This window comes from Peromyscus eremicus, chromosome 2, assembly GCF_949786415.1.
Source record: "Peromyscus eremicus chromosome 2, PerEre_H2_v1, whole genome shotgun sequence".
Classification (NCBI taxonomy): domain Eukaryota; kingdom Metazoa; phylum Chordata; class Mammalia; order Rodentia; family Cricetidae; genus Peromyscus; species Peromyscus eremicus.
In genome coordinates this window covers 119,380,301-119,407,240 of record NC_081417.1, presented here as the reverse complement: position 1 = coordinate 119,407,240, position 26,940 = coordinate 119,380,301, and the positions used below count along the sequence as shown (strand labels likewise).

Below are 26,940 nucleotides of genomic sequence, written 5' to 3'. Positions count from 1 at the left end.
TGTTTTTGATTTAGAAATAATTGTAGTGGGCTTCATATTTTTGGTTGACATGGTTCATTCTTTTAAACTATATAACACACACTGTCAAAACATAATAAATAAAGGATTAAAAAACTGTTGATGCTGGGAACGTATTTTGAGTTACAGAATAGCATTCTTGGCCAAGTAATTGAAGTTATCTGAGAAAGCAGCCCACCTGTTTCATCATGGTTCATAGCAACAACATTTCTGAAATCTGAAATCTTGAAAGTCAATTTCTTTTCACCTTTTTCAGGAAGCTTGTTTTCTTTTCATGCCTTTTTGGCACGAGTGGTTGATGTCTATGGCAGCTAGTGCTCAATTTATATTATGCTGTCAAGCATGTTCATTCTATCAACAAATGCTTTTCTCCAAGCTGAGAAATTCTCTTATTTGGAGTTTTTCATCCTTGGTATGTTACTTTCCTCAGTGCTGTGACAAAATCCCCAAGAAAAAGAACTTGGGGAAGGAAGGAAGGTTTGTTCAGACTCAGTGTGAGGATAGAGTCCATCACAGCAGGAAGTCATGGAGGCAGGAGGGTGAGACAGATGGTCGGTGGGTCACATTGTGTTCACAGTCAGGAAGCAGAAAGCAGTGAATGCTGGTGCACAGCTCACTTTCTCCTTTTCCTCAGTCCAGAACTCCAGCATATGAAGTGCTGCTGCGCATATTTAATGCAGCCTTTCCCCTTCAGTTTTCTCCATCCAGACAGTCTCTCACAGACATGCCCAGAGGGTTGTAGACCTTGTCATGTTGACAGTAGTAACCATCACAACTCTACCTCTGTCAGCTTGACACCTGATCATATCATTTCAAAGCTGTAGTCTTTTGTCTCTTCTCCCCACAGAATCATGGCCATCTCACAGTAGAAAATGCATTTAGCACAACTTCAAAGGTCCCCATAGTCTTTAACAGTGCCAGCCCTGTTCGTGTTAACTGTCACACTTGACTATGGCATATTTTCTTACTATTAGCACACATTTTACGTTTTCAATTTAACATTTTGTTGCAGTTCAACTCTTTGAGTATATATGGGGACATTTTTAAAATTTAAGATTTCCCTTTAACTGTTCTTTTCTTGAGAGTGATGAATGTTTACTTTAATTTTTTATTTATTTATTTGGTTTTTATGAGACAGGACAGGGTCTCACTATGTAGCTGTGGTTGTCTTGGAACTCACTATGTAGCCCAGGCTGGCCTGGAACTCCTAGAAATCCACCTGCCAACCGCTTCCAAGTGCTGGAATTAAAGTCACATGCCACTATAACTGGCCTATTTTAACTTGTTAAAGAATGATCTTAATTTTAACAATTTCATACATGTATAAAATGAATTCTTCTTGTTCTCCCAATTCTCTCTTCTCATATTCCTGTCCCCAGCTCTCTCTTACTTGTCCCTTTCCAGATTCATGACTTACAGTTTTGTTATGTGAGCCATTAAAGGGAAAAACATTTCAAATTTATCATACAAATATTCAGCACATTTTAATAAGTGAATTTTAATTTGCTTTCATTTCATGATTTTTACATGATTAAATAAAATAACATTTCCTTAAACTAAAGCCAATCTCCTTTTTCTGAAGCAAGTTTTTGTAGTTAAGTGGGATTTTGCTGGGCATAGTGGCTCATGCCTATAACACTAGCACTCCAGGGACCTGAGGCAGAATTTCTATGGGCTCAAAACCCAGTGTGGGACCCTGTCTCACTTTATAAGCATATAAACAAAAGACTCTAACATTTTAAACTATCCAATGGAAAGAATCTAGAAACTAATGTGACAGGTTCTGAAAACCCAGAGTTTTCAGAGTTTTCTTTATCTGAGCTACAGTTTGACTTGATCCTCGGGATATCGTGCTGTTGGGGTTTTATGACTCTACCTGATGTGAGTCACTGACATTTAGCTCTGTTATTCCTTCTGCTCCCTATTTATCAAAACCACTGAAGCAAAGGCTACTAAGATTATTATTAATACTCTAGAGTAGATTCATATCTGGGTTAAAGGCTAGACTCTATAGGATCTGAGTTTTTACAAATGGTATTGTTAGTGGGATTAAATATACCAAATTACTTGTGACATAGAAGAGTCAATGATAAATCCTTCTTTCTCACCCATATTTGCTTTTGATTTTCTTTGCTAGGATGGGAGACATTGTAGTTTTAAGTTTTTATTCGTTTCTGGTTTTAGGTAGTGAATGCCTACCATCTTCGAGTAAGAAGAAAAAACCCAGTGACTGGCACTTATGTGAAAATGAGCTTGCAGCTTTACCTGGTTGACAATCGGAGCTATCTTTTAGACTTTAAAAGCATTGATGGTAAGGAGACTAGCAGGGATGAGTTTTGAGAAATAAAACTCGGCACCATTTGACTTACTGTTAGAATCATTTCAAAGACATGGTGGGTGGGTTCTCTACTTTTTAAAGTAGTCTTAACAAAAATGTAAGTGAATTAAATATGTAGTTTTAGCAGAAAATAAATTGCTGAGGATGTAAAGTATTTTCAGATGTAAGCATGTTCACTTTCATTTCAGTGTAAATGCTGCGTCCTATAGAGCAGTAGCTGTGGAAATGTTAGGAGTGATTAGTGACGTGTAATGACTGTGGGAGGAGGAGATTGCACCTCTTCTGCTCCTGACACATGCACATCCCAGTGCTTACCAGGCTCTCTGTGCTCAGGTCTGCCTACTTCCTGTTCTCAGTGCAGCAGCTTCCTGGGAAGACTTGGGCAAGTACACTTGCTATAGTTACTGTTCTTTGGTCTTTCAGATGAGGTGGTGGAGCAGAGGTCTGGTTCTTCAACACCTCAGCGTTCCTGTTCTGCTGCTGGCCTGCACAGACCAAGGTCAAGTTTTGATTCCACCACAGCTGAGAACCACTCACTTTCTGGTTCTCTCACGGGCTCCTTGACTGGAAGCACTTTGTCTTCGGCTCCCCCGCGCCTGGGCAGTCACACCATGGATTTTTTTGAAATGTGTGCCAGTCTGATCACTACCTTAGCTCGCTGATACTCTACCACTGGTTTCTGTCTTTCTGTTACTGCACTGTGAAAATCACATACACTCTTGAAGTTAGTATCTCACTTTTGGGTATTACATACTCTGCAATATCAATTGATGTGAATATTCCCAGGTGACATGCAGTGTATTGAAATTACTGAAAACACAAAAGTCTGGCGTTTTGTTTACTTTTAGAATTCTATTATTCTACTGTGCCTATAATTCAAATAGGTAGTACCTTTAATGGATGAATGTTGATAAAGTTTGCTAGTGTATACTTGTGAGTTCACTATACATGATGAGCACACCTCACTGATAAACCAGCTAATTTAGAAGGTGATACCTCCTTCCTTCATGTTTAGTGCACATAAATCCAGTTTGCTTCCTAAATTTCAAAAGGTGTCAGACTATCCAGGAACCCAGTTTTCTTGCACAAGGAGATTAAGAATAGAACAAGTGTTAGTCAAATATTTAAATGTACAAATCTGAAAATCCTATCCCCCAAACCAAATTCTTTTTAATGGTTTCTGCAAACACAGCTTAGTATTAGCCAGAAAGACTGTGTTTCTGTTAACAGGTGCCCAGTCTCCAGGTTTCTTAACATTTGTGCAAGGCCCCTAGTTAAATACCATCACCACCAACCAAGACAAAACCATGCAAAAATAATACACAGTTAAATGAAACAAGGCAAAATACCAACAGCCCCGTAAAGGAAATTCTACTCTGATGACCTGTTTTGTGTTTATGGGCCTGGGGTGTGTTGGGAGGGCCAGGAGGTTATGGCCCTGACATCTTTGCTGATTCACCTGAGGTTTAAGTTGTTAGTGATGCCACCTCTGTCCTCAGTAGCCATTGTCTTTGTTCATTGTTTTTTAGTCTTGTGTGGTTCCTGGTCTTTAATCTTTCAGTTCAAAGCCCTGTGTTGTCCATGGGGCCTTTGTGTACTTCCAAAGCTTGATTGCTGTGACCTTCACTGTTGAAATTGATTGGACAGGGAAGCCTTAAACATTTCAAAGTATATTCTCCTGGAATAAGTATATGTGTTGTTTACATATATACATGTATGTATTGACACATCAGTGCTTTTAATCAAAAAGAACCAAACTTTTTTGTGCAAGTTTTTTTTAAATTTAAGATAAAACACTATATAGCAGGATAAAATTAATTGATTATATTTTGTTTTAGTAAAAGTATTTTTAAATTATGTATAATTTAATAATGTATTTATTCATTTATTGTATTTATGTTGTGATTAAAAAAATCATTGACCTGATTTACCCTAGAAAATATTAAGCTCTTGAAAATGAAAGCAACATTGCCTTGACAGGTTTCTCTTCACCAAAAATGGTATATTTCTATCTACCAAGAAGAGCAAATGAGACTATTAGACTAAGTTTCTCATGTGTTTATGGAAGACAAGTTTGTCTGTCTGTAAATAGCTTTTTAAATTATGAGTTTGCATCGTATCCCATCAGGTAATAATGTAGTTCTTTTAGAAAATGATGGTCAATACTTATCACTTCAATTCTCAGTATCAGAATCTAAAGGACCTTTGTTCTCCAATTTGAGAAAGAGGGTGGGTGTACAATTAAGGTAGCTTAAGTTTTTAATCTTTGAAAGATTGCCATCTTGTGGCAGTAGACAGTAATTTTTAGTAGTTGTTTTAATAGCAATACTTAGCCCTGTTTTCTCTAATGTGTTTTATGGATGTTTCATAATTTTGGCTTCTCCAAATGTGTACATATCCCTTTGTGTGTGTGTGTAGAGGAGTGTACCACCTCAAAATATTTGCCTAAGTATGAATGGAAAACTTTGAAATAAGGAATTGATAGAGATAAGGAATCCAAATAACAACATCCACAACAGTTTTAAAGGCAGGAAGGATGCCAGAATGCTTTATTAGTCCAGTGAATTTGATGTTAAAAGCTTGCTCATAGCAAAATTACTTTGTTTGAATGATTATGATGCTATTGGAGAGCTAAAAACTTATTTACTATTATTTTCTTGGTTCCAGTGTTTATAGATATCCAGGTTGACAGTTACCTGTTGAATTTCAGGAGAACTGAAGGTCATCACTTTGTTTCTTTTCTTCTCACATTTTAAAACATAATTCTTTTATGACTCTAGGTGATGGAGTAATTTGTTTGCAGAGAGAATTCAGTGAATCCTCTAGCAGAACAGAAGGCAGACCTTTGTCCTAGCACAGGTTTCTGTTACTCTTGGGAACAGAGAAGGAAAGAATTCTTTGCAAATTTAAAATTTCCACATTTCAGTCAACACTGGATGTAGTAGATACTGAGTTAAGATCAGGCCCTCTTGGATCCTAGGGAGAATTACTGTTAGGTTATAGATGTAGGCCTTATTTATATCCTGGAAATAGATTCCATCTGGTTCTAAAATAGTATTTCCTAAAACAAAGAAATCCATGGAATAATTTTGGAAAATCTTGTGTTCTGCTCTGCACCTTACAGAGGACAGTGGATATTAGCACTAAAGACTTGGATGAGTTCTTTCAGAAAAAGCAAGCCACATAACTGTGTGTAACCCTACTTTGCCCAAGCTAGTTTACTGTTTTCAAACATCTGCTGTATGGTTGCTTCCCTGTAATCCTAGTGGGGAGCATGAGGCCAAACTAGACTAGATAGATAGCAAGGCCTGTTTCACAAAGAAAACAATAAAGAAACCTTAACATCCAACAATAAAATATGGAAAACAGTTGGCCCTGAGTGCCACAGCCAGTGTGGTTGTGACACTTAAGACACACTTCTTCCTTTAGGTGCTTTGGACAGCCTGAATCAAGTTCAGAACCCCTCTGGGTACCGGCAGACGTGTCCATCCTGGGTTTGCAGCTGGTATCAGGTGTTGGGTTCTTGATCAGACTGGTGGTTTTGCGGTAGAATTTCTATTCTTTTTTCTCTTAATAGATGACTGAAAAGTCTTAAACAAGATTACTTGTGGAAAACAAAAGAATAAGAGACCAGTGACTTTCTACTATGGCTCCCTGAAGAGCCAATCAGTTTTAATTCATTCTTCAGTGGCCACTGAACATTTCCTAAGTACTTTTTGTTAGGAAACCAAAATTGAAGCTGTCCCAAATTAAATCTGCAGGGAGAGAGAAAAGCAAACCATCCACAAGTTAGGGTTTTGTTTTGATGAAGAAACCATTTTAGAGCCCCTTGTCACATCTGGTCATCTGCAGAGAGAACTCAGGGGCCTAAGCTAAGCAGAAATATATGTCCTTGTGTGCCAGGGAATTGGCTTATGTAGTGCAGTAATTCTCTACTTTATGCAAATAGGTCTTCAAAGATACTTATATAATTCTGGGTATACTTTTTCCTTAGCTAGTTTGTACTCAGGGAATACAAATTTAATACTTGAGGTAAAATGAAATATAATTGGAAAATAATCATAAACAACCAAATCATATTTTTATACTCCTTTATCTGTAGTATCTACTAATATGTAAGCATGCTTAATGTGGGCCCCACATTGATGTTTATAAGATTTAACAGCCTGGAACATACCTACCACAGACACTGCAGCTCTGTTCACTGGTTAATAAGTTAAACTCCCAGGATGAAGTCTCATATCTAAATTCGAGATCTGCTCATAGACCTGTCTGGTTTGTGTTTGGTTTAAAGATCTGAAACTCTTCAGTCTGGCATATCTCTCCCTGTTAGCTTTCCTTCAGTTACCCTGTGGCTTTTAGAGCAGATGTTAGCACTTCAGCAGTCCGCAGCAGCTCTGTTGAAAAGTTGGGGTGAAGGCTACGTGCATCTTAGTAAGTTTCATCTTGGACTTGGCCTCAATTTTGAGACCCTGAAATGTAAGAGATAGAGAAAAAAGCTAATGTCCCTTTGAGCTCAAAAGTTCTGCCTTGTTTACTTCAGAGAATTTGTGTTAGTGTCCACTTTTTATGTATTTGTATTTTTATATTAGTATGAATGTTTTATCTTAGTTTGAGTCATTTCAAAGGTATATATGCCCGTATTCTAAACACAGCTACTTGCACTACTGGAATGCGTATGGCAAAAATCATCAGCAAATCAAAAGCATCCTGTGAACTGAGCATTGGTCAGAAAATGGCGACTATGTAGTGGTGGCAGTGCTAGCACTTTTCCAGTTCTGTTAGGGCATCCTTACAGTAACAGTATCGTGAGCAGGAACAGCAGTCTCTCCATAAGTCATGAGTGCCATGCATGGATTGATTCAGTGGTGGCCAGTCATCCCTTATAATACTTCACCTTTCTTCTGGGCTCAACAGTTTGAATTTGTGAAATATCTGCTAGGCAAGTAATAAAAATAAACACTGGTGTATTGCTTCTAAGTCCTGGAGTGACATACAAATAGTTGTAGCTGAATATATCTAGTATAATTATAAAAACTAGTTGATTGCACTAACTAGATGTAATTATGTGAAATATTTATGATTATATTGATTTTTATAAGTAAGTTATTGAGGGTGCTTAAATCTAGAAAACTCTAGAACAATTTTTTCTTCAATTTTATTTATGTGATTTTTGGGGTGTGGGACTTTTGTACTGGGGATTGAACCAGGGCTTCATATGTGTGAAGCACGTGCTTGATACCGACCTAACCCCCTGCCCACGTCCTGTGACTCTTAAGGTACAGTCTCTCTCTGGAAAGGAGAGCCCCGGTCCCCATCTAAGTGATCATAGTTTGTGACTGTTAGCTGAAATAGGCTTAGCTAAACTTCATATTGGTAATTTTTTATTTTGTGCATAAATGATATGACACTATTTTCATAGAGTATGTCTCTATGAACTACCTAATCACTATTGGCTTGATAGAAATTCAAGCCTTTTCAAACTTGGAAATATAACTTACTGAGCTTTAAATCACTCACACACATATATATGTACATATACATATATATTATTTAAACAAGTAAGAGGCTTCTGTACCAGCCTTACCTTGAATATTTATGATGCAGTTGATGCCACCAAACAGTTATAACATGAGGAACAGTACCCACAGTCTAGACTGGATTAAGTTTTCATTAAACTTCTTCAGCCATAACCTGATAAGAATCAGGGCCCAGTTAGAAGTTATCAGACTGCAGGCCTGTGTTTTGTGAGCCAACATTAATGTTTACTCCCAGCCTTGCGTAGCGATGCTGTTTGTGACTGCATGTGACTTTTGGTAACTTTAGTTTATGTTGAAAAGCAGTTCAAATTTTAGAGATAATTCATGATTATTTGGAAAAGCAGGGTGGGTAAATTCAATTATATTTAAAGTGCAATTAAGGAAATTCTAGGGTATAATATTCTCTACAGTTTAAAAAAAAAGTTAAGGATTTGTAGAATGTTCCAGAATGAAGAAAAATTTGAACATAGACTTTTTAAAATAAGGTTTATGCAATATTTTTTTTAATTCAAGATTTGCTACTTTGTGTTAATTTAAAGTTTCAAAGAGAAACAGAAGCCTCCTAGGAAAGAAGAATTGCATTGTTATTTTTCTCCCGCTAATCTGAATGCTAAAAGTCTCCTGTAAATAAGTTTTGTTACCAAATGAAGCCCATTTTTCTAGATGGAGAACATTTTCCTAGAATGGAAGAGACATAGACCCACTGTCTACACAAAGAAAGAAACAGTACCTGGTGCCTTCTCAAACAATTGCAGAGGAAAAGCAAACACACGTTCAGACTCCATTTCCTTGTGAGTTCTGTTTCCTTGTGACCTGCCCCACAAGCCCTCGTGTGGTTGGCTTCTGCCTTTCAGTTCCACTTGACCAAACCTCACACCATCACCGCCGGAAGTTGTTCACTGAATAGAGTTTCTGTTTCACTTATTTCACTTTTTAAAGCCACCTGGGCAAATATTTGGCTGCCGCCTTCTGCTTTTAAAATGAATGCAATTACTAGCAATCTTTATATTTTAAAGTTTATAAATGAAAGAAATGTAGCGCTAAAGACCGAATCTAATTGAAATCGACTTCCCTGTTTGCTACTGTAGCAGCACAAGTTTGGAACCTTCTGCAGTTTTCTCTTGTACAAAATGTATCGGATAATAACCTACCTCACAGATGTGTGTGAGAAGCCGTTTGGAAACCCGTAAGGAGGAGGGCTTTAGAGCCCCATATTCAATGTCAATCCTTCCTTTTCTACCAGACCCCTTTGATACTGATGGGATGAGTATCTTGTTTTTAGATGTCATATGTAGTAAGAGCATAGTGCTGAGAATGTTTAAGACACAGTTTCACAAACTTCAGTGTTCTTATTGTAAGACACTTAACATTTCTTGGAAACCTCAAATATTTAAATATCAAACCTGTCTTTTGTTTTAATAAATATTGTTATTCAGAATGTTGGCTAAAGCTGCCTTAATGTACCAAAATACAGCTTTCTGTCCAGACTGTTCACAAATACCCATGGTTGTACTGTTTTGAGTGTTGATTGAGAAGTTGTTATGAACTATGACCTTGAAGGATAGTATTTTAAAATTATTTTGTGAGTAGTGGTTGTGTTTTTATCACGTTTAACTATTATACAGTGATTTTTGAGTGTGAACAATAAAATTGAAATTTGGCAGATACCAGGTTATCTGTATGATTATAACAATGCATTACTGGATAGTAATTATTTGATTTGTTTTTCAGGAACACCATGCATTCATTCTTAGCCTGTAAAATAGTCCCATAATATATTCATGTATTAACTCATTGGCGCAGTGCTAGAGTATGTCTTTATTTAAAAACATTGTTAAATCATTGAAATGGGACTACTTTTTACAGTTGGTTTCAGAACAGAAGACAACAAATAACTAGATTCTAATTTCAATTTTATTTGTTATGCATTTTTTGTGAGTTAAATGATCGGTGGGAAGGATTTATCTTTAGTAACCATATAGAAAAGGTTAGTGAATTGCAGAGCTTTTCATATTTGCAGGTTCTGTCTAATTAATGTTTGAACTGTATGGAACTCATTGGCAACAAACACAAGAGAAAAGTGGCCTGTCTGATTGTGTGTCTGCATTTTCCACAGAATCAAATTAAAATCTCGTTAATTTGAAAGTTATTTTTGTTTTTATTCAATCATTACGCTAATATTATGTGTTTCATTTAATAATTCCTAAGAAAGTGTCTTAGAAAGAAATTGCTTACGACTCAATGAGATTTCACACCATTGTTGTATAGTTTTGTCTTTGATACTGTACACTGTATTTTTAATCTGAGCCATATCTAAGTATTCTATTTTTATAACAAATTGGCACAATTTTAAGGACTTAGCATGGATTTATTATTTTACTCTTTAGAAGTGCCATGGGTATACTTGGTTCTTCTCAGGTGACTAAACACAAGTCTTCTACTACTACTACTACAAATTTATTATTATTTATTATTATTACTACTAGTAGTAGTACTACTACTCATAGTATTTCTTCCTTCTCTTTGTCCTCTCCCCTTTCCCCCCTCCCTGTTCTTTTTCATTCCCCTTCTGTTTTTTTTTTTTTTTTTGAGACAGGGTCTCATGTAAACCAGGTTTACCTCACTCACTGTGAAGCTGAGGGTGACCTTGAACTTCTGATCCTCCTGTGTCTTCCTCCCAAGTGTTGGGATTAGAGGCATGCACCGTTCTTCCCATTTTAGGCCATGGTGGGTATTAAACCCAGAGTCTCATGCATGCAAGGCAAGCAGTCTACCACCAACGTGATGCCCTCAGCCCCCCTTCTTTTACTTTTCAAATACAAATACCTCGCTTACATATATTCATTGTACATAGTGATAGATTTTGTAGATTTTCCCATAAGCATAGCATCTGCTTTGACCATTTTTACTCTTACTCTTCCCTTCCTCATTAGTCCTTCAACAGTCTTGCTTCTACTTCCAGGCGTAGGCATTAATATACACACACATATAATTTTGTGTGTCTTTATCAAATCTAGAGTCTACATGAGGAAATGTGACAGTTGTCTGAGTCTGACTTATTTTGCTTAATGTGATGCCTAGTTATAGCCATTTTCCTGAAAATGACAATTTTGTTCTTAGGTTTACATGTATGTGTTTATGCTGTGTGTGTCCAGGGGCCTGTTGAGGCTAGAAGAGGGTCTCAGATCCCCTGAACTGCAGTTACAAATGGTTGTGAGTCACCTAACAGGGGTGCTGGGAACAGAACTTGGGTCCTATGGAAGAGCAGCAAATACTCTTAACCATGGAGCCATCTTTCCAGTCCCCATAATTTAGTTCTTCATGGCTGAATAAAACTGTATTTTCTTTACATTCAAATGTTGTCAAACTGATTCCTTAATTTGGCTGTTGTGAATAGTGCTGCCTAAAAATGGATGGCAAGTACCTCTGTGGGATATTAACTGCTGATCCATCTCTCCAGCCCATATTTTGCTTTTTTTTTTAAACAGTTCTAGTAAATAAAATTATTTCCTAGATTTCTTTCTCAGCACATTTGTCATTGATATAGAGGCAGTTTACTGATGTTTATACGTTGATTTTATAGTCTAATAGTTTTGCCAAGCGTGTTTATCAATTTTAACAGGTTTTGGTGGACTGTTTAGGCTTTTTCATATTTTACACTTACTGTTTATTTACTATGTGTGGGGGCTGCATGCTTGCTGTGATACAATCATGTTCATGGAGGTCAGAAGATAACTTGCTGGTGTGGGTTCTGGAGATTGAACTCAGGGTGTCAGTAAGTATCCTTGCCCTGTGATCCACCTCACTGTTTATGGTCTTCTAAGCATAAGGTCATGTCATCTACAAATTGGGATACTTTAACTCTTCCTTCCCTATTTGTATGACTTTAATTTCTTTCTCTTGCCTTATTGCTCTGGCTAAGATTTTGAGCACTCTTGTTGTTTTGAGCACAAACTTTATCCTTCAAATATGAACCAAAACAAATCCTTCCTTTCTTCTGTTGCTTCTTACCAGGCATTTGATTACAGAAAATGGAAAGAAACTAAGATAGCCCAACATAGGACCCAAAGAATGTTCACAGACATAGACAGAAATACATACTGTATATACATGCACATGGACTCTCAGGGATGGGAGGGAGGGATGAAAACAGGAAGGAAAGGTGAAAGTGGCCCCCTTGTTGTGTTCCTGATTAGAGGAAATGCTCTGTTGTTCTCATCTGGTATAATATTGGCTATAGGTTTGATGTATATGTCCTTTATTATGTTGGGATATGTTCCACTTAGTTTCTTCAGAGCATTGCATATGTAGGGGATATTGAGCTTTGTCAAATACTGCATTCATTGATATGGTCATACGGTTTCTGTCCTTGACTCTTATGTGATGATGTATCATACTTACTGATTTGCATACTTTATTAACTATGCAATTAAATCAATTTCATCATAGTGAATTATCCTTTTTATAAGTATTGAATTTGGTTTGCCAATATTTTATTGAAAAAAAATTGTGTTTATGTTCAGTAAGGAGATTGGCCTATAATTATTTTGTTGTGTCTTTATCTGGTTTTGGTGTCAGGGTAATATTGGCTTCATAAAATGTGTTTGGTAGCATTCTTCTCTTTCTACTTTCTGGAATGGTTTGAAGAGCACAGGTATTCTTAAAAACCTAGTAGAATTCAGGAAGGAATCCTTTTGGGCCTGTATGTTTTGGATTCTAGAGACTCATCACCTTAGCCTCATTATTTGTCATGTGTCTGTTTAAGTTTTTATTCCTCTTGGCAGGCTGTATAGGAATATATCAGTTTTCTTTAGATTTTTCCAAAGTTAGGTAAGTTGTCAAAGTGTTCTAATGATCTGAATTTCTTTGGTATTTGTTGTAATGATTTCTCTTTTTACTTTATTTTAATTAGCATACAAATATTAGTTATCATGCAACATTTTCAAACAAAATTTTATTTGATTCTCTTCCTGCTATGCTCATCTCCCCTATGCTGTGAAATATACTCCCTTTGTACACTGTAAAGATTTGTCACTTGAATTGGTTTAATAAAATGCTGATTGGCCGGTAGCCAGGCAAAAAGTATAGGCAGGACAGCCAAAGTGAGAATGCTGGAGGAAGAAAGGTATAGTCAGAAGAGATACCAGCCAGCCACCCAAGAAGCAGGACATGTAGAAAACGAGGTAACAAGCCATGAGCCATGTGACAAAGCATAGATAAGAAATATGGGTTAATTTAAGTGTAAGAGTTAGCTAGTAACAAGCCTGAGCTATTGGCCAAGTAGTTATAATTTATATTAAGTCTCTGAGTCAGTTATTTGGGAAGCAGCTGCTGGTTATTTGTGAGCAGGTAGTCAGGACAGGAAAACTCCGCCAACTCCCCTACCTCCCTGTCCTCTCTGACCCACCAGCTATCAGTCTTCCTGCACATACGTCCTTTTGTCCATCCTCAGCATTTCTTTTTACCCTACCTTGGTTTCTTCCTGTTTTTGTTTGTCTGCTTTGTTTTAGGTTTTTTTTTGTTTTTTGTTTTTTTTGGCTTCACTCATGTACATTACAAGCTAGGATCTGCATATGAGAGAGAACATGAAGTTTTGTCTTTCTGAGTTTGGGTCACTTCTCTTAATACACTTCTAGACCCATCTATTTTTCTGTAATTTCATTTTTATTTATAGATGACTAAAACTCCATTGTATGTATAGTTTCATTATTCATCAGTTGATGGGCATCTAAGCTGGTTCCTTTACCTTCCTATTGTGGATTATGTAGCAATACGCATGGATGTGCACGTATATCCACATATATCGTGGCCTTTGGGTATATGCCCAGGAGCAGCACATCTGGGTCCTGTTTTATTCTCTAAGCTTTGAACTCTGTGAATACCTTTGATTCATGTGGGTTAGAATGAACATGGCCTTTATTGGTGAGTGCCATCTGGAGCATGTAGAGGAAGACGAAGAACATAAAAACTTGAAAAGTAGCTTTGAAATAGATAGGATGACTCTGTCAAGAAAAAGCTTCCATCATGTCTGCTGCTTAAAGAGCTGAGGAGGATTCTTCATATGCTTTTGTGGGAACAAAAGCCACATGAGTGCAGGTGCCCTGGAGGCCAGAGGAGGATGTTTCATCTCCTAGAGTAACAAGTATTGTGAGCTGCTGCATGTAGGCGCTGGGAACTAAACTTGAAGTGTAACAGTTGAAAGCATATGTTGAATTTATTAACACACAGTGCACATCAGGTAGGACCAGAATGTTATTTACAACTGTGCAATTTCTGTGTATTATCATGTAAATTAAATACACTTGGATATGTTTGGGCATAGACAAACTATTAATTTCCCCTATTTTAGGCAAAGTTTTCACATGATACAACATGTACATATCACATTTTTGTTGTACATATCACATTTTTGTTAAACATTTCTAAATACTTGTGGTTGAATTTAGAAAAGAATTTCCCCCCTCCCTCCCCAGCACACTGTTCCTTTCAGTAGTACTTATCTTCTATTCTTTTACTTTGTTGTTTTTTTAACCAAACTATGGCTCAGGTGTTGTTTTGTTTAAAGTAACATGGTTACATTCTTTACCACTTAGAATTCATATGAAATGTAGATGTGCACCAAGAAATTACATTTGACGTGTACTAACATTAGATGTTCACTAACCATCTGCACAGCTCACTGGTGCCATAAGGCAAGATGTCTAACTTGGGATGTGGCTCATTAGGCAAGTGCTCGCATGCTAACATTCTGTTTCACAATCTCTTGAACCAGCAGTAAAATAGATATTGAAAGACAAACTTTTTTGAAGTCAAACCAACATTGACATGTTGAGGATTTTCTTCTGAGTTTCTGACAGAAGTCTCCACAGCCCATCTCATTTGACACAGGAACTGGAAGGGCTGTGGGGCTGGACTCACAGCTTGGGCACATCCTGACTTACGCAGACCTTCCTAATGGAATCAGCCCTGATGCCTGGGACAGAAAAGAGAACATGCATGCATGTGAAATAGATGGTAAGTGGAACAGTTAGGAGATTTCAGATGATTTTAAAACTTTGCAAATGGGCTCTGCATATTAGATTGGTGAATGTACTCAGGAAGTCCAGGGAGAAGGCCTCCTCTGATGCAGTTCCAGGCAGTGCACTGCCTAGCTAGTTTTCAGTGTTTTGGGGACAGGGTTTCTCTGTGTAGTCCTGGCTGTCCTTGAACTCAGAGACTCTCCTGCTTCCTGAGTGCTGGGATTAAAGACATGCACCACTGCACTGGACTACATAGCTAATTTCCAAACACACTAGGTAGTCCCATAAGACTATTATACATAATATACTACATTAAGTACCCAGAACTCATAGCTGGATATGAAATTAAACAACTTACTTGAAATTTAGATGTTCAATGAGCACATATCCATCTGTAGAAACAAAACTCACATTACTAACCTCAGATTTCTAGAGAAAATTTTTTAATATTGAAAAAAAATTTCACCATGAACTCACATTTGCCTTTGGAATTGCGACATATCACTAGGTTTTCTTCAGTGGTGTCGATAACTTCCAGCTGTTCTCCAGGAGTTATTGGCAGGTCAAATACTCCATTTCGTGAATTGCTAGAGCACGCTACTGCTCTGTTAATGACCACAATCTCTTTACCATACTAAAATGAGAAATTACTATAGTAAGGGCATGCTTGTGTAGTTATTATAACAATTAATGAAAGATACAATATAGTAACCTCAACATACAGGATGCTAGATCCTGACAAAGTAAACAATGGGGTATTACAGTGAAAGTCCCTTAAAATAATAGTAAAATCCAAAACAATTGTCTAATGTGATTCTATTTTAAAACTGTTTTCACATCCACTCATACATATCAGAACAAGTCCTGGTGGATGTGAATATACCACACCTGATATGTTTAAACAGTAACAAAGCTACCTCTTAACTCAGGAGAGGAAACATTTGAACACAGCTGTAGAGTTAATATTCTGTTTTAGGATGATGTTCCGTCCTCACCTTTACTTTAAAATGGCGGCAGTTGGGTATATGTGGGAAATGCCCACTGTCTATGTATGGTGAAAGACAGGCATTTGTGAGAAAGCAATCTCTGGTGGGAAATTCCATTCCTGAGCCCACAGGATTTCTTCCTGATGAGCCAGCCTACAGGTACTTCCCCTTCTCATGCACTGACCATGGAAATGAAAACGAGGATCTAGAGTTTGGTCCCTGGTGTTTACTTCAGCAGATGAGGATGACCTGTAATGGCTCCTCACCTGACCCTCACAAACCCCTGACATCTTTCCCTCTCTCCAGGCCATTTGGTTACTGTGAATCCTCAGTAGTCTCTTAAAAACAAATCTTAGTAGGCCACCTTCCTAGTTACACAGTGCTGAAGTCTCATTGCCTTTAGGATGAGATCCATTCTTTGGCTTGATATTCAGGGTCCTTGGCATACTGTCATTCCTTGTCCCTTTATCTCTGTCCTTGGGCCAAGAAGTGCCAGGGGGCTTTGTTTCCCATCTTTCCAGGCCTTTACTTGTGTGAGCGCGCTCTTCCTACTTGAAATACTCAGCTGCCAACAACTTCTGGTATTGTAACCGCCATGAACAACTTACTGCTGTACTGTACTACATATATTCCTACTGTAGAATTTAGTGAACACACTGCTTTTAAAAAAGAAACTAGAGGTGAGTGTTCTTCACTTTTGTACCCTCAATTCCTGTCAAATACTGTGAGGTACACAGTATTTTTTTGAGCTGGATTGAAATGGCATATTTTTTTTCCTAAAGGTAACTGGAAGCCCATCTCAGGTAATTAGGGATAGACTCATATACATACAGAGGAGACGGGATTTCTGTCCCATTTGGGACTTTCAAGGGCAAAGGAGAAAGCCTTGGTGGATGATAGGGGTCTTTTCAACCAGAGATTACTATGCTATTGTTTTTGATCTAATCAAATAACATCCTAGTATGTGGGGATTTTAGGTAACAACTTCCTGAGCTTTGGCCAAATAGATGATATCAGCAGTTAAGGAATTTATGTATAGTCTTATTTTTAGTTCACTTTCAAAATAGTTTGGGATGTTTTTGAAGTGTGAGGTAGTGTTTATCTTCACATCCATGTGCTCAGCAGAGAAAGATAATCTATGCCGCCTAGAAGTTCACAGTTTAGTATGATGAACTGTACCAGAGTTGTATTTAGGTAAGCAGAAGAGCAATTTCTTAGACGTTTGAGCAGGTCTTTCTGGAATGAGAAGATGTCTCAACTGGATCTTGATAAGTGATCTTGATAAGTGAACACACCAGATAGAGAAAGCAGCAGGGAGATGTCAGATGTGGAGCAGACCAAGTCGGTGCCGGAAGAAGGAGAGGGAAGGTGAGGTAGAGGTGGAAGCTCTTTTAGAAACAGAATTATGAGGAGTTAGTTGCCAAAGGAGAAGAAAGAGCAGAGACAGAATCTGAGGAGAAAAAACAAGGATTAGCTGCAGCCATGACTTGAGGAAACAAACACTTCTTTCTAGTAGAGCTCTGACTTACAGAATTTGCCTATTAGTCTACTGTCTACCACTTGGATGCTGTTGAAAATGTTTCCTGAATTCAGAGGTCCTCACTTTGGCAGAAGATAAAATCGGGAAGGAGCAGTGGAGAACACTCCGTAGCTTCTTAATGAAGGATGTGAGTTTGAGATGTTGCTACACTCATTCACTCAAATACAACACATTGTTTTACACTGGGAACTGACATATGAAAGGGTCTCCTTCTAATCAGTATTGTACAAATGTGCTGAGGGAGTGAGATTTGAAGAGAGCCTTCAACAACATTTTAGAAGCTTTACCAGATGGAATAGTGTGTACAAAGGCATGCCAATATAGGAATGTATCAGATCGTTTATCTCAGAGTAGACGTTTCTATTGTCAGTACTGTTAGTGTTCTGTTAATTATCACTTTCAGAAGAGTGCATACCTGAAATCTTTCTCTGAAAAGTTTTTCTTCTTTTTCCATTCTATTCTTTTCTAAATTGTGCTTCTTAGCTCTGAAGAAATTTCTGGGAGAAAAACTGGCAAGAAATAACATGGGCAAGGTTAAGTGTAGCATAACAAAAGTCCTAAATTTGTGAGCCTCTGAAGTCACCATCTCAGGATAAACTCAGGTATAATTTTACATAGATGAAATATATACTATATATACTATATATATTATATACTATATATATTATCTCTCTATACACATCCCTCTACTAGAGCAGATTTTCATAACTGAAGAAGGTAATACCAATTATTTTTCTGTTTTATACATACATATGTATTTGTGGGTTTTTTGTCCAATGCTGGCTGAAGATCAAATCCAGAGCCTCATATATACTACAGGAGCATTCTACCACTGAGCTATATATCTAAGAATATAAGTATGAAATAAAATCAACTTGATATAGAGAATGTTGAGTGCAGGAGGAGCAGTGAGATAAGAGAAACAACATGTTTTATAGAATAGTAGGCATATTACTACTTTTCTTTTTCTATTGCAATGAGAAAACACCATGACTAAGGCATATTATAGGAGGAAGTGTTTATATGGGCTTACGATTCCTGGGAGATTGGAGTCCATCATGGCAGGGAACTGACAAACAGTGGCTGGAGCAGCAAGCAGAGAACAAACTAGAAATGACATGTCTTTAAACTCTCAAAGCCTGCCCCCAAGTGACATACTTCCTTCAGCAAAACCATATTCTTAAATGTACCCAAACAGTGCCACCAACTGGAACCAGTATTCAAATGCCTGAGACTATGGGGAGCATTTGTTATAAAACTTCACATTAAGTTAACTGGTTTTAACATTTAACTGTAGATTTTTGTATGTTTTCAATATATAGAAACAAGATCTAGGGTGATGGATTGTACCCTTGAACTATGAGCCAAAATAAATCCTTTCTGTCTTAAGTTGCCTTAGGGGGATATTTTATCACAGCAACAGGAAAAGTAAGAAATACATGGACAGCAAGATGCAGCAAACATGGGTGAAATATGAAATACATCAAATGGACTAATCTATCCCCAAAGCTGCCTGAGACACCTCCCTTGTCCTGCCTTCTGCTTTATAAATGGAGTTTGGTTCCCCTTTTTAGCAGTGTCAGCGAGGAGCATCTTCTATATTGGGGTATCTTTCCCATGCTTCTACTCACAGCCCCATTCTTGCTTGCCTGGCATAGTTAATTAGCCTGATACCCTACTTGGTAAGGGCTACAAATGCATGTGACAACTTGAGATGCTTACCCACACACATGTATGTTAAATTGCTCTGATTGGTCAATAAATAAAACACTGATTGGCCAGGCAGGAAGTATAGGCAGGACTAACAGAGAGGAGAATTGGAACAGGAAGGCAGAGACTACCAGCCGCCACCATGACAAGCAGCATGTGAAGATGCGGGTGAGCCACGTGGCAAGGTATTTATGGAAATGGATTAATTTAAGCTATAACAACAGTTAGCAAGAAGCCTGCCATGGCCATACAGTTTGTAAGCAATGTAAGTGTCTGTGTTTACTTGGTTGGGTCTGAGCGGCTGTGGGGTGACAGATTTGTCCTGACTGTGGGCCAGGCAGGAAAACTCTAGCTACACCCATCTCTGACTAAATCTCCATCATACTGTATATGCCTTCCACTGTAAATTATCATCCAACTTAGATTGTATTCAGTTCTACTCTGCTTATGTCTTGCTACAGAAATGGAAAGGTGTGAACGGGCTTAGGGTACATGTGTGATAAAACCATGTTCCCAAGTAAACTTTCAGGGGAGAATACCCTAATTATTTTATATTTACCCATAACTGGGCACATACATGATTAAAATCAGGTGCATTATGGGATTGGACATGCACAGGAGACACATGATCATATAACACAATCTAAGAGAACCACTCTAACTATGCCTGTGAGTAACTGGCCCCTGCTCTCCTGGATCCCATAAGAAGAATCCTCAAACAATAAACTTGGACCCCTGAGATCTGCTGCTCTCTTAGAGTATATTCTGACCTGTTCTAGCTCTTTGAATAAAGTTTCCCCAATACTTTGCACTGTGTGTTGGTTTTTCTTTCTTCAATAAAAAGCCAAAAATCTGGAAATGTCCATCTCAGACCCTGACCACTGGCAACAATAGCATTTCTTTGCCTGTTCTTATAAAAAAAAAATTATCTGTGTCCCTGTCACAGGAATGCCTTTCTGAAACAAGAGTGCAGTGATTAAACATCCTTCAGTGTGTCTGAACTAACCTACAGCAAAATGCACAGATGTTTGACCATTCCCTCAATACAGTGTCCATTTGGGTCATGCATGCTTTTATATTTGAATACTCACCCAACCTTTGTAAGTGATTGGTAAAATAAGCTGTCAGTTAACTAATACAGAAAACACTTTGTATTTACTGGTAGAATAAGCTGTCCCAGAAACCATTATAAAAGGATCCAAGAAATTGATCCACTGTTCTTCATAAATAATGATGCATTATTACATTTTGAAATTGAAAATAAGTTTACTAAGTCAGTTTACGAAAAAAACTACTGGAAATTGTTTCTCAAAAAAAGATGGATTTATATTGATACCACATAAAACTGTTGTCCTGACCTAGAATTTCTCTTTTGCAGGGCTATGCAAACAAGTATGATGTTTAATCTACTCTGAATACCTCTTTCCAAATTCAGAAAAAAATAAACTTGAAGGAGGCGGTGCCTTTGCCACTCTGAGTTGTTTCAATTTTCTGTGGACAAATGTCCAACTTGGAGATACCCTGAGAAAACCACTCACTATTTACTAAGGATTTCCCCAAGAAGTTTTGTCCCCCATCCTACCTCATTCATAGCACCCGGGAAGAGGAGAACATAGCCAAGGAAGCACTGATGAAGCAGAGCACACACTCTCTCTAAGCAGCCAGTCCAGTCATAATCACATAAATGGAGGTCACCTCCCGAGCTTAGAAAATTACCATTACATTCTAACACTGACATTTGAGCAATGACTAATTTGAGTCCTAATTGGGATTCTATCTAAGCTCTATCCTTCTGGAGGAATACTGCTATGGCCTAAAAGATGAGAACTGTGGAAGGCCTTCATTGTTTGCTAAGGGCTACCTCCCAGGCTTTCTTATTTCTCATCAGTGGAAAGGAGGGAGGAGGTTGGGAATGAATGTAAGGAACTGTGTGTTTATACCTTTGTCTCTTTTAATCCTCCCAGTTGTACTATGAGGCAAGTGTTGCTAGCTCTCATTTGTAGACAAGGAACCTGAAAATCAGATTTAAGGTCTTGCCCAAGGTTAGACAGTGGGTCAGAAGTGGAAACTGCCACCGTGAAGTTGCGAGCTTCCTTGTCTTCTTACCTTTTGGATCCTTCACTGCCTTTTTCCCCCTTTTTCCACTTTGATGTCAAAAACTTAAGCTTCCAAGTTTTTAATTTGTCTTCATCTCTGAGGAGAAAAATGGTTTGATCAAGCAAATTAAGATTGAACTAGTAAACATTTATAGGATCACCAATGCTTTCTAGGTCAATAACCAAAATAGTTGAAAACATCACCTGTAAAATTTGCTTCCATATTCACAGCAAGGCTGGACAGTAAATATCTTGGCTTTACAGGCTACATTCTCTATAGCAACTATTAGCTCCACTGTTGACTTCATTTACAAAAACCAATAGCAGGCCGCACTGGCCCACAGGCCTGAAACTGCTGACCTCTCATCTTAGTGGCCCAAATTTGAAACCAAATTAGTCACCTTGTAATCATACCTATCTCCTTTCTGAGCCTCAGATTTTTTTTCTCTAAAGTGTACAGCCTACTAAGTAAACTTACAATTCACCAATGGCTAAGGATACACCTCACCCCACATAGAAATGGCTAAAGATGCCCCTCACTCTGGTAGGAATGGTTAACATCACCAAAAATCAATGCTTATGGGAGGGCAAATTTGCATAGCTATTATAGAAGTAAGTACAGAGGTTTCTAAAAAATTCACAATAAAATGATCACATAACCCAGGTCTAGGACACACACCCAAAGGACTTCCTGTCTACTACAGTGATACTTGCATGTCTACTTTCTTTGCTGCAGTTTCCACAATAACAAGGAATTGGAACCAGCCTAAGTTAATGCAGTGCCCTTCATTGAGATGAGCAAAACTTAAAAAAAAAAGAAAAAAGAAGATCCTCTTCTACCAACCATCCAGATGTCTATAGTGTTGACATGTCTAAATATTTCAGTATCTGAACTGGGAAGACTAAAAGACACATGTCTGAGAAACTTCATATTTTCATAGACATTATATTATGATTCACAGGGTCCATCAGGAAAGGAAGGATTAAGCATGGAAGCTACCAACTGAAAAGGCTCTTACGAGGCCATTGGGACTTTCTGGGAATCTCCCACTCCTCTCCTTTTTCATCATCTCTTATCTTGGAGCCTAGAAAAAGGCTCTAGAGATCACTTCTTTTCTGACTGCTGCATGCTCATTGCCTCTGCTCAGCTCACAGAAGCTGGAACCCTGACAAAGTCCAACTGGATCTGCTACAAGCAATGCATAATACCCAGCACAGAATGGGGCTTAGTATGAGCTGTGTGTGAAACTGTTTAAAAGGAGCTACACCATGAGTACAAAAAGGGAATGGGCTGGGAAAACACCCACTTCAAAGTTATTTTTTATACTACAACAATATATCCCAAGTCTTTGAATGATTTAGAACAAGAGAAAGGAAGAAGAACTAAAAAATGAAGCTACTTTCACACTGTAATTATGATGCAAACAACCACAGAAGAGAATAGAGAGCCTGGAAACAGACTGTCAGGTACTGAGACACTTGTGACAAAATGGCATTGAAAATTGATGGGGAAAATAAGAATATTCAATAAATCATGCAAGGAACATTTATCCATAAAGAGGAAAACAACTGCCTATCACTTCATTGTCAACATAAAATTCAGTCCACAAGATACTTGACACTCCTTGGTGGTCTAGTGGTTAGGATTCAGCACTCTTACTACCAAGGCCTGGGTTCGATTCTGGGTCAGGGAAGCCTCTCTTCTGCATGGCAATGGTGGCACATGCCTTTAATCCCAGCCCTTAAGAGGCAGAGGCAAGGGGATTCAAGTTCAAGGCCTGTGAGTTCAAGGCCAGCCTGTGCTGTGGAATAATCCTCTTGTACACTGTAAAGATTTGTTACTCAAACTGGTTTAATAAAACACTGATTGGCCAGTAGCTAGGCAGGAAGTTTAGGTAGGGCAGCCAAACTGAGAATGCTGGGAAGGAGAAGGTCAGAGTGAGGAGTTGCAGAGGAAGCAAGATGAGAATGTAGTACTGAGAAAAGGTACCAAACAACATGGCTAAACATAGATAAGAATTATGAGTTAATTTAAGTATAAGAGCTAGTTAGTAATAAGCCTGAGCTACCAGCTGAGCATTTATAATTAATATAAACCTCTGAGTGGTTACTAGGAATTGATGGGCAGGACAGAAATATCTGTTTACATGTGGCATTCCAATGTGTGGCTGAAATTTCCACATAAAACCTGACAAAGCTTTAAAAAGGATTCTAAACACAAAAATGGAGTCAAACTCAGCTTCTTAGTAACTGCTTTTTCTTGGGTGGGCTTTATTTGCTAGCAGCAGGCAGAAGTGTGGCTCCTTTAAGAGACAACTTCCTGGCTCAGTGTTATTGGCAAAAACTATGCAGCTCTTTTAAGAGGCCCTGCTACCAAACACTTAAATGGGGTTTATGAGCAGTGGGTAGTGCACTACTTGATGGCAGCATGGACCCAAAAACTCCCCAGAGTTGGTGCATTAAATGTGGCTACCACTGGTACCTCCTAAATGAAGCTAGGCACTCCGAACCAAGGAATGTGGTGGAGCCAGCTGCCAAAACCACTGCTTTAGTCCTAACCACACCTGCTTAGTAGTTTAAAGATTCATGTGGTCAGAAAAAGAGATATGCAGATAAGACAGATTCAGAAAAAAAGAGAAAAAAACCTCTAAATGATTCACAGCACTGAAAAAGAATACATAGGCTTGGGAGAGAAAAGAAGGTATAGACAGTCATAAAAAATAAAATATGTAAAGTTTTAAAATAATAAAGTAAGGTCCTTTAAAAGGGAATAAATATTTTTAAAAAGCCACATAAGGGTGGAAAATATACAGAGTATCTGGATACTGTATGTTATTGTGCTGTCTTTAAAATTTTTAGCAGCTAATAAACAAATGATAACTGCTGAGACACATTTGATTATAGAAACTGCTGGATTAAACCAACCTATAAATTTTAAAAATGTCTTGACTTCAAAATTTAAGTCAAGGGATATGTTGCTTTGGGAAAGAGGTTATGTTTTTGTTTCCACAGAAAATGAGGGGCTATGGGTTCATTCTGGGTTAAGGAAAATCAGGTTTGATCAAGGAAGACCCCCCCCCCCAAATCCTAACTACAGACATGGGAAAATAAACCTAAAGTAACTATAAGACATGTAACATACATTTTACCTGCTCAGACATAAAATAAAAAATTGTCTTTGACTGGCTTATGTACAATGCACAGTTTGTATCTGTATTAATATGTAGATATATGTTACCTTTAAAAGTTTATATATTTTCAGAGCAAGGGGACCAGACACCAATGAAAATGATGGCCCAGATGATCCAGCATCCAAAACAGCTTCATGGCCACTGAATAAGATGATCCAGCTCCACAAAATACTACAGCCAAGACTTAACAATTATGCTAAATTTTCTCAAGGTGCCAAAAAGATTACCAGCCTCCCCAATCAACAGGAAGTAGTCTAGAGAACTATGCCCACATTCCCCCAAAATAAATTATGGATATTTGTCATTGTTTAGGGGGTTGGTTATGAGTTGTTATGGATAATTTTGTCAAATGTAAATGGATTAGATAGTGTTACTGTAATTCTTTTTTTTTTTTTTTTTTTTTTTGGTTTTTTGAGACAGGGTTTCTCTGTGTAGCTTTGTGCCTTTCCTGGGACTCGCTTGGTAGCCCAGGCTGGCCTTGAACTCACAGAGATCCGCCTGGCTCTGCCTCCCAAGTGCTGGGATTAAAGGCGTGCACCACCACCGCCCGGCAGAGACAGTGTTACTGTAATTCTTAATAACTGCTTTTGTTGTATACAATCTTACTATGTTAAAGTTAAAACCTTCCTTTTTAATTAGACAAAAGGGGGAAATGGTGTGGAATAATCCTCTTGTACACTGTAAAGATTTGTCACTCAAATTGGTTTAATAAAATGCAGGTTGGCTAGTAGCCAGGCAGGAAGTATAGGTAGGGCAGCCAAACTGAGAATGCTGGGAAGGAGAAGGTTAGAGTTAGGAGTCGCCAGCCAGACACAGAGGAAGATGATAATGTCACACTGAAAAAAGATATAACACCATGTGACTAAACATAGATAAGAATTATGGGTTAGTTTAACTGTAAGCCTGAGCTACCAGCCAAGCATTTATAATTAATATAGGCCTCTGAGTGGTTATTTGGAAATTGGTGGGAGGGACAGATATAAGCCTGGTCTATAGAGCAACTTCCAGGACAGGCATGGCTACACAGAGAAAAATCTGTCTTGAAAAACAAAAAGGAAAAAAATCAGTTCAGGTGGGCCTAAGGATTAAGTTTAAAAGGCAAAGTTGTAACTTTTAGAAGAGAGTATAGGAGAATGTCATATGAGCTGGGAGAAAGAGTTCTTTAGAAGATATAAAAAGCAATAGTAAAAAAATTGATAATTTAAACTTGAAATTCTATTCTTTGGAAGACTAGAAACAAACTTGAAAAGGCTAGTCAACAGTTGGAGAAGATATTGTAGGAACTGACATGAAAGTGAGAAAAGAGCTGTGTCCAAAAATGAATTGTTTTAAAACCTAAGATGAAGAAAAATACCAGCAACACAACAGAAAAGCAATCAAAAGATATGGACAGACTCTACAGGAGAAAGACATGAGTGTGAGTAACTCTGCACTGAAGCTTGTTAGTAATGCCACTTACTATAATGATGTGATACTATTTACAGACACCTACTTGACAAAAATGACTTCTCTCTGTTCCGTGTGTTAACATTGCAATCAATACAAACCCTTATGTGCTAGGCTGGCACTTGTGAATGTATATTCCATATATGGTTTGTATTTCCCCTTCCAAGTACACACAGGATACATGAATCTATTATCTGTGGAAGTACTGGTCACAAAAGCAAAATCACTCAAAAACTAAGTACCTACTAACAAGAGAATAGATGAATTAATGTGGCACACACATACACTTTCTGGAATATCAATCCAAGAGCAGTAAAAACAAACAAATCATGGTAGCAAAACAGTGGATTTGAGTAAGCTCAGGTACAGAATTATGTATAAAGGATGAAATCACTTTTACAATGAAGCAATATTTTTATCATCTATAATTCAATTAATCTGATTTTGTTTTGAACAGGAAAAGAACAAAAGCAGGGAAGGTACTCGCCCTGGGGGAGGCCAGTGAGCAGGTGAGGGGTGTGCAGTGGTGATGAGGACAGGGCTGGCCATATTTTGATGCTTGGCTACTAGAGATGGGGTGGCTTTATTGTTCTTTATAACCTACGTTTACAAACTATTTTTCAAGGAAAAGGTTTCATTCTTTTAACTTGGTATTACAGGGCTGTTGTCTAAAAATTCCAGAGCCGCCTTCTAATCTCATGTCATGCTATATCTGCTTCTTTTCTGATTATGCCTTTTGCTTCAACAAACTTTCTTTTGATTTTTTTTTTCAGACAGAGTCATACTGTATAGCCCTGACTGGCCTGGAATTCACTGTATGGATCAGGCTGGCCTTAAACTCATAGAGATCCTCCTGCCTCTGCCTCCAGAGTGCTGGGATTAAAAGTGTGTGCCGCGACACTCATCCCAGAAACCTTGCAACACAGTGTTTTCCACATAAACAGAGCTGTGGCCTCTGTTTATCACCTCTCTTCCACTTATAAACATTACTATTGTTTTTCACTGCTTTTAACAGTGCTGACACTCTAACGGACACTAAAGCTACCATCTTGAGAT

At 38.0% G+C, this 26,940-nt stretch overlaps 2 protein-coding genes across 2 annotated transcripts in view; one reads left to right on the top strand and one right to left on the bottom strand.

The window, feature by feature from the left end:
- Prkaa2 (protein kinase AMP-activated catalytic subunit alpha 2) overlaps nucleotides 1-4,833 on the top strand; it is a 63,198-nt gene extending 58,365 nt beyond the window's left edge. The window contains exons 8-9 of the mRNA XM_059254606.1: nucleotides 2,203-2,329; nucleotides 2,780-4,833. Coding sequence (XP_059110589.1) covers nucleotides 2,203-2,329; nucleotides 2,780-3,018 — 366 coding nt within the window. The 3' untranslated portion in view covers nucleotides 3,019-4,833. The remainder of the gene's footprint in view (nucleotides 1-2,202; nucleotides 2,330-2,779) is intronic.
- A 9,600-nt stretch (nucleotides 4,834-14,433) lies between these two features.
- The window catches only part of Fyb2 (FYN binding protein 2), a 109,987-nt gene continuing 97,480 nt past the window's right edge, over nucleotides 14,434-26,940 (bottom strand). Inside the window, exons 16-20 of the mRNA XM_059255847.1 lie at nucleotides 21,258-21,344; nucleotides 17,857-17,950; nucleotides 15,393-15,549; nucleotides 15,274-15,307; nucleotides 14,434-14,869 (exon numbers count right to left, since the gene is read on the bottom strand). Of these exons, the coding sequence (XP_059111830.1) occupies nucleotides 14,857-14,869; nucleotides 15,274-15,307; nucleotides 15,393-15,549; nucleotides 17,857-17,950; nucleotides 21,258-21,344 (385 nt within the window). The 3' untranslated portion in view covers nucleotides 14,434-14,856. The remainder of the gene's footprint in view (nucleotides 14,870-15,273; nucleotides 15,308-15,392; nucleotides 15,550-17,856; nucleotides 17,951-21,257; nucleotides 21,345-26,940) is intronic.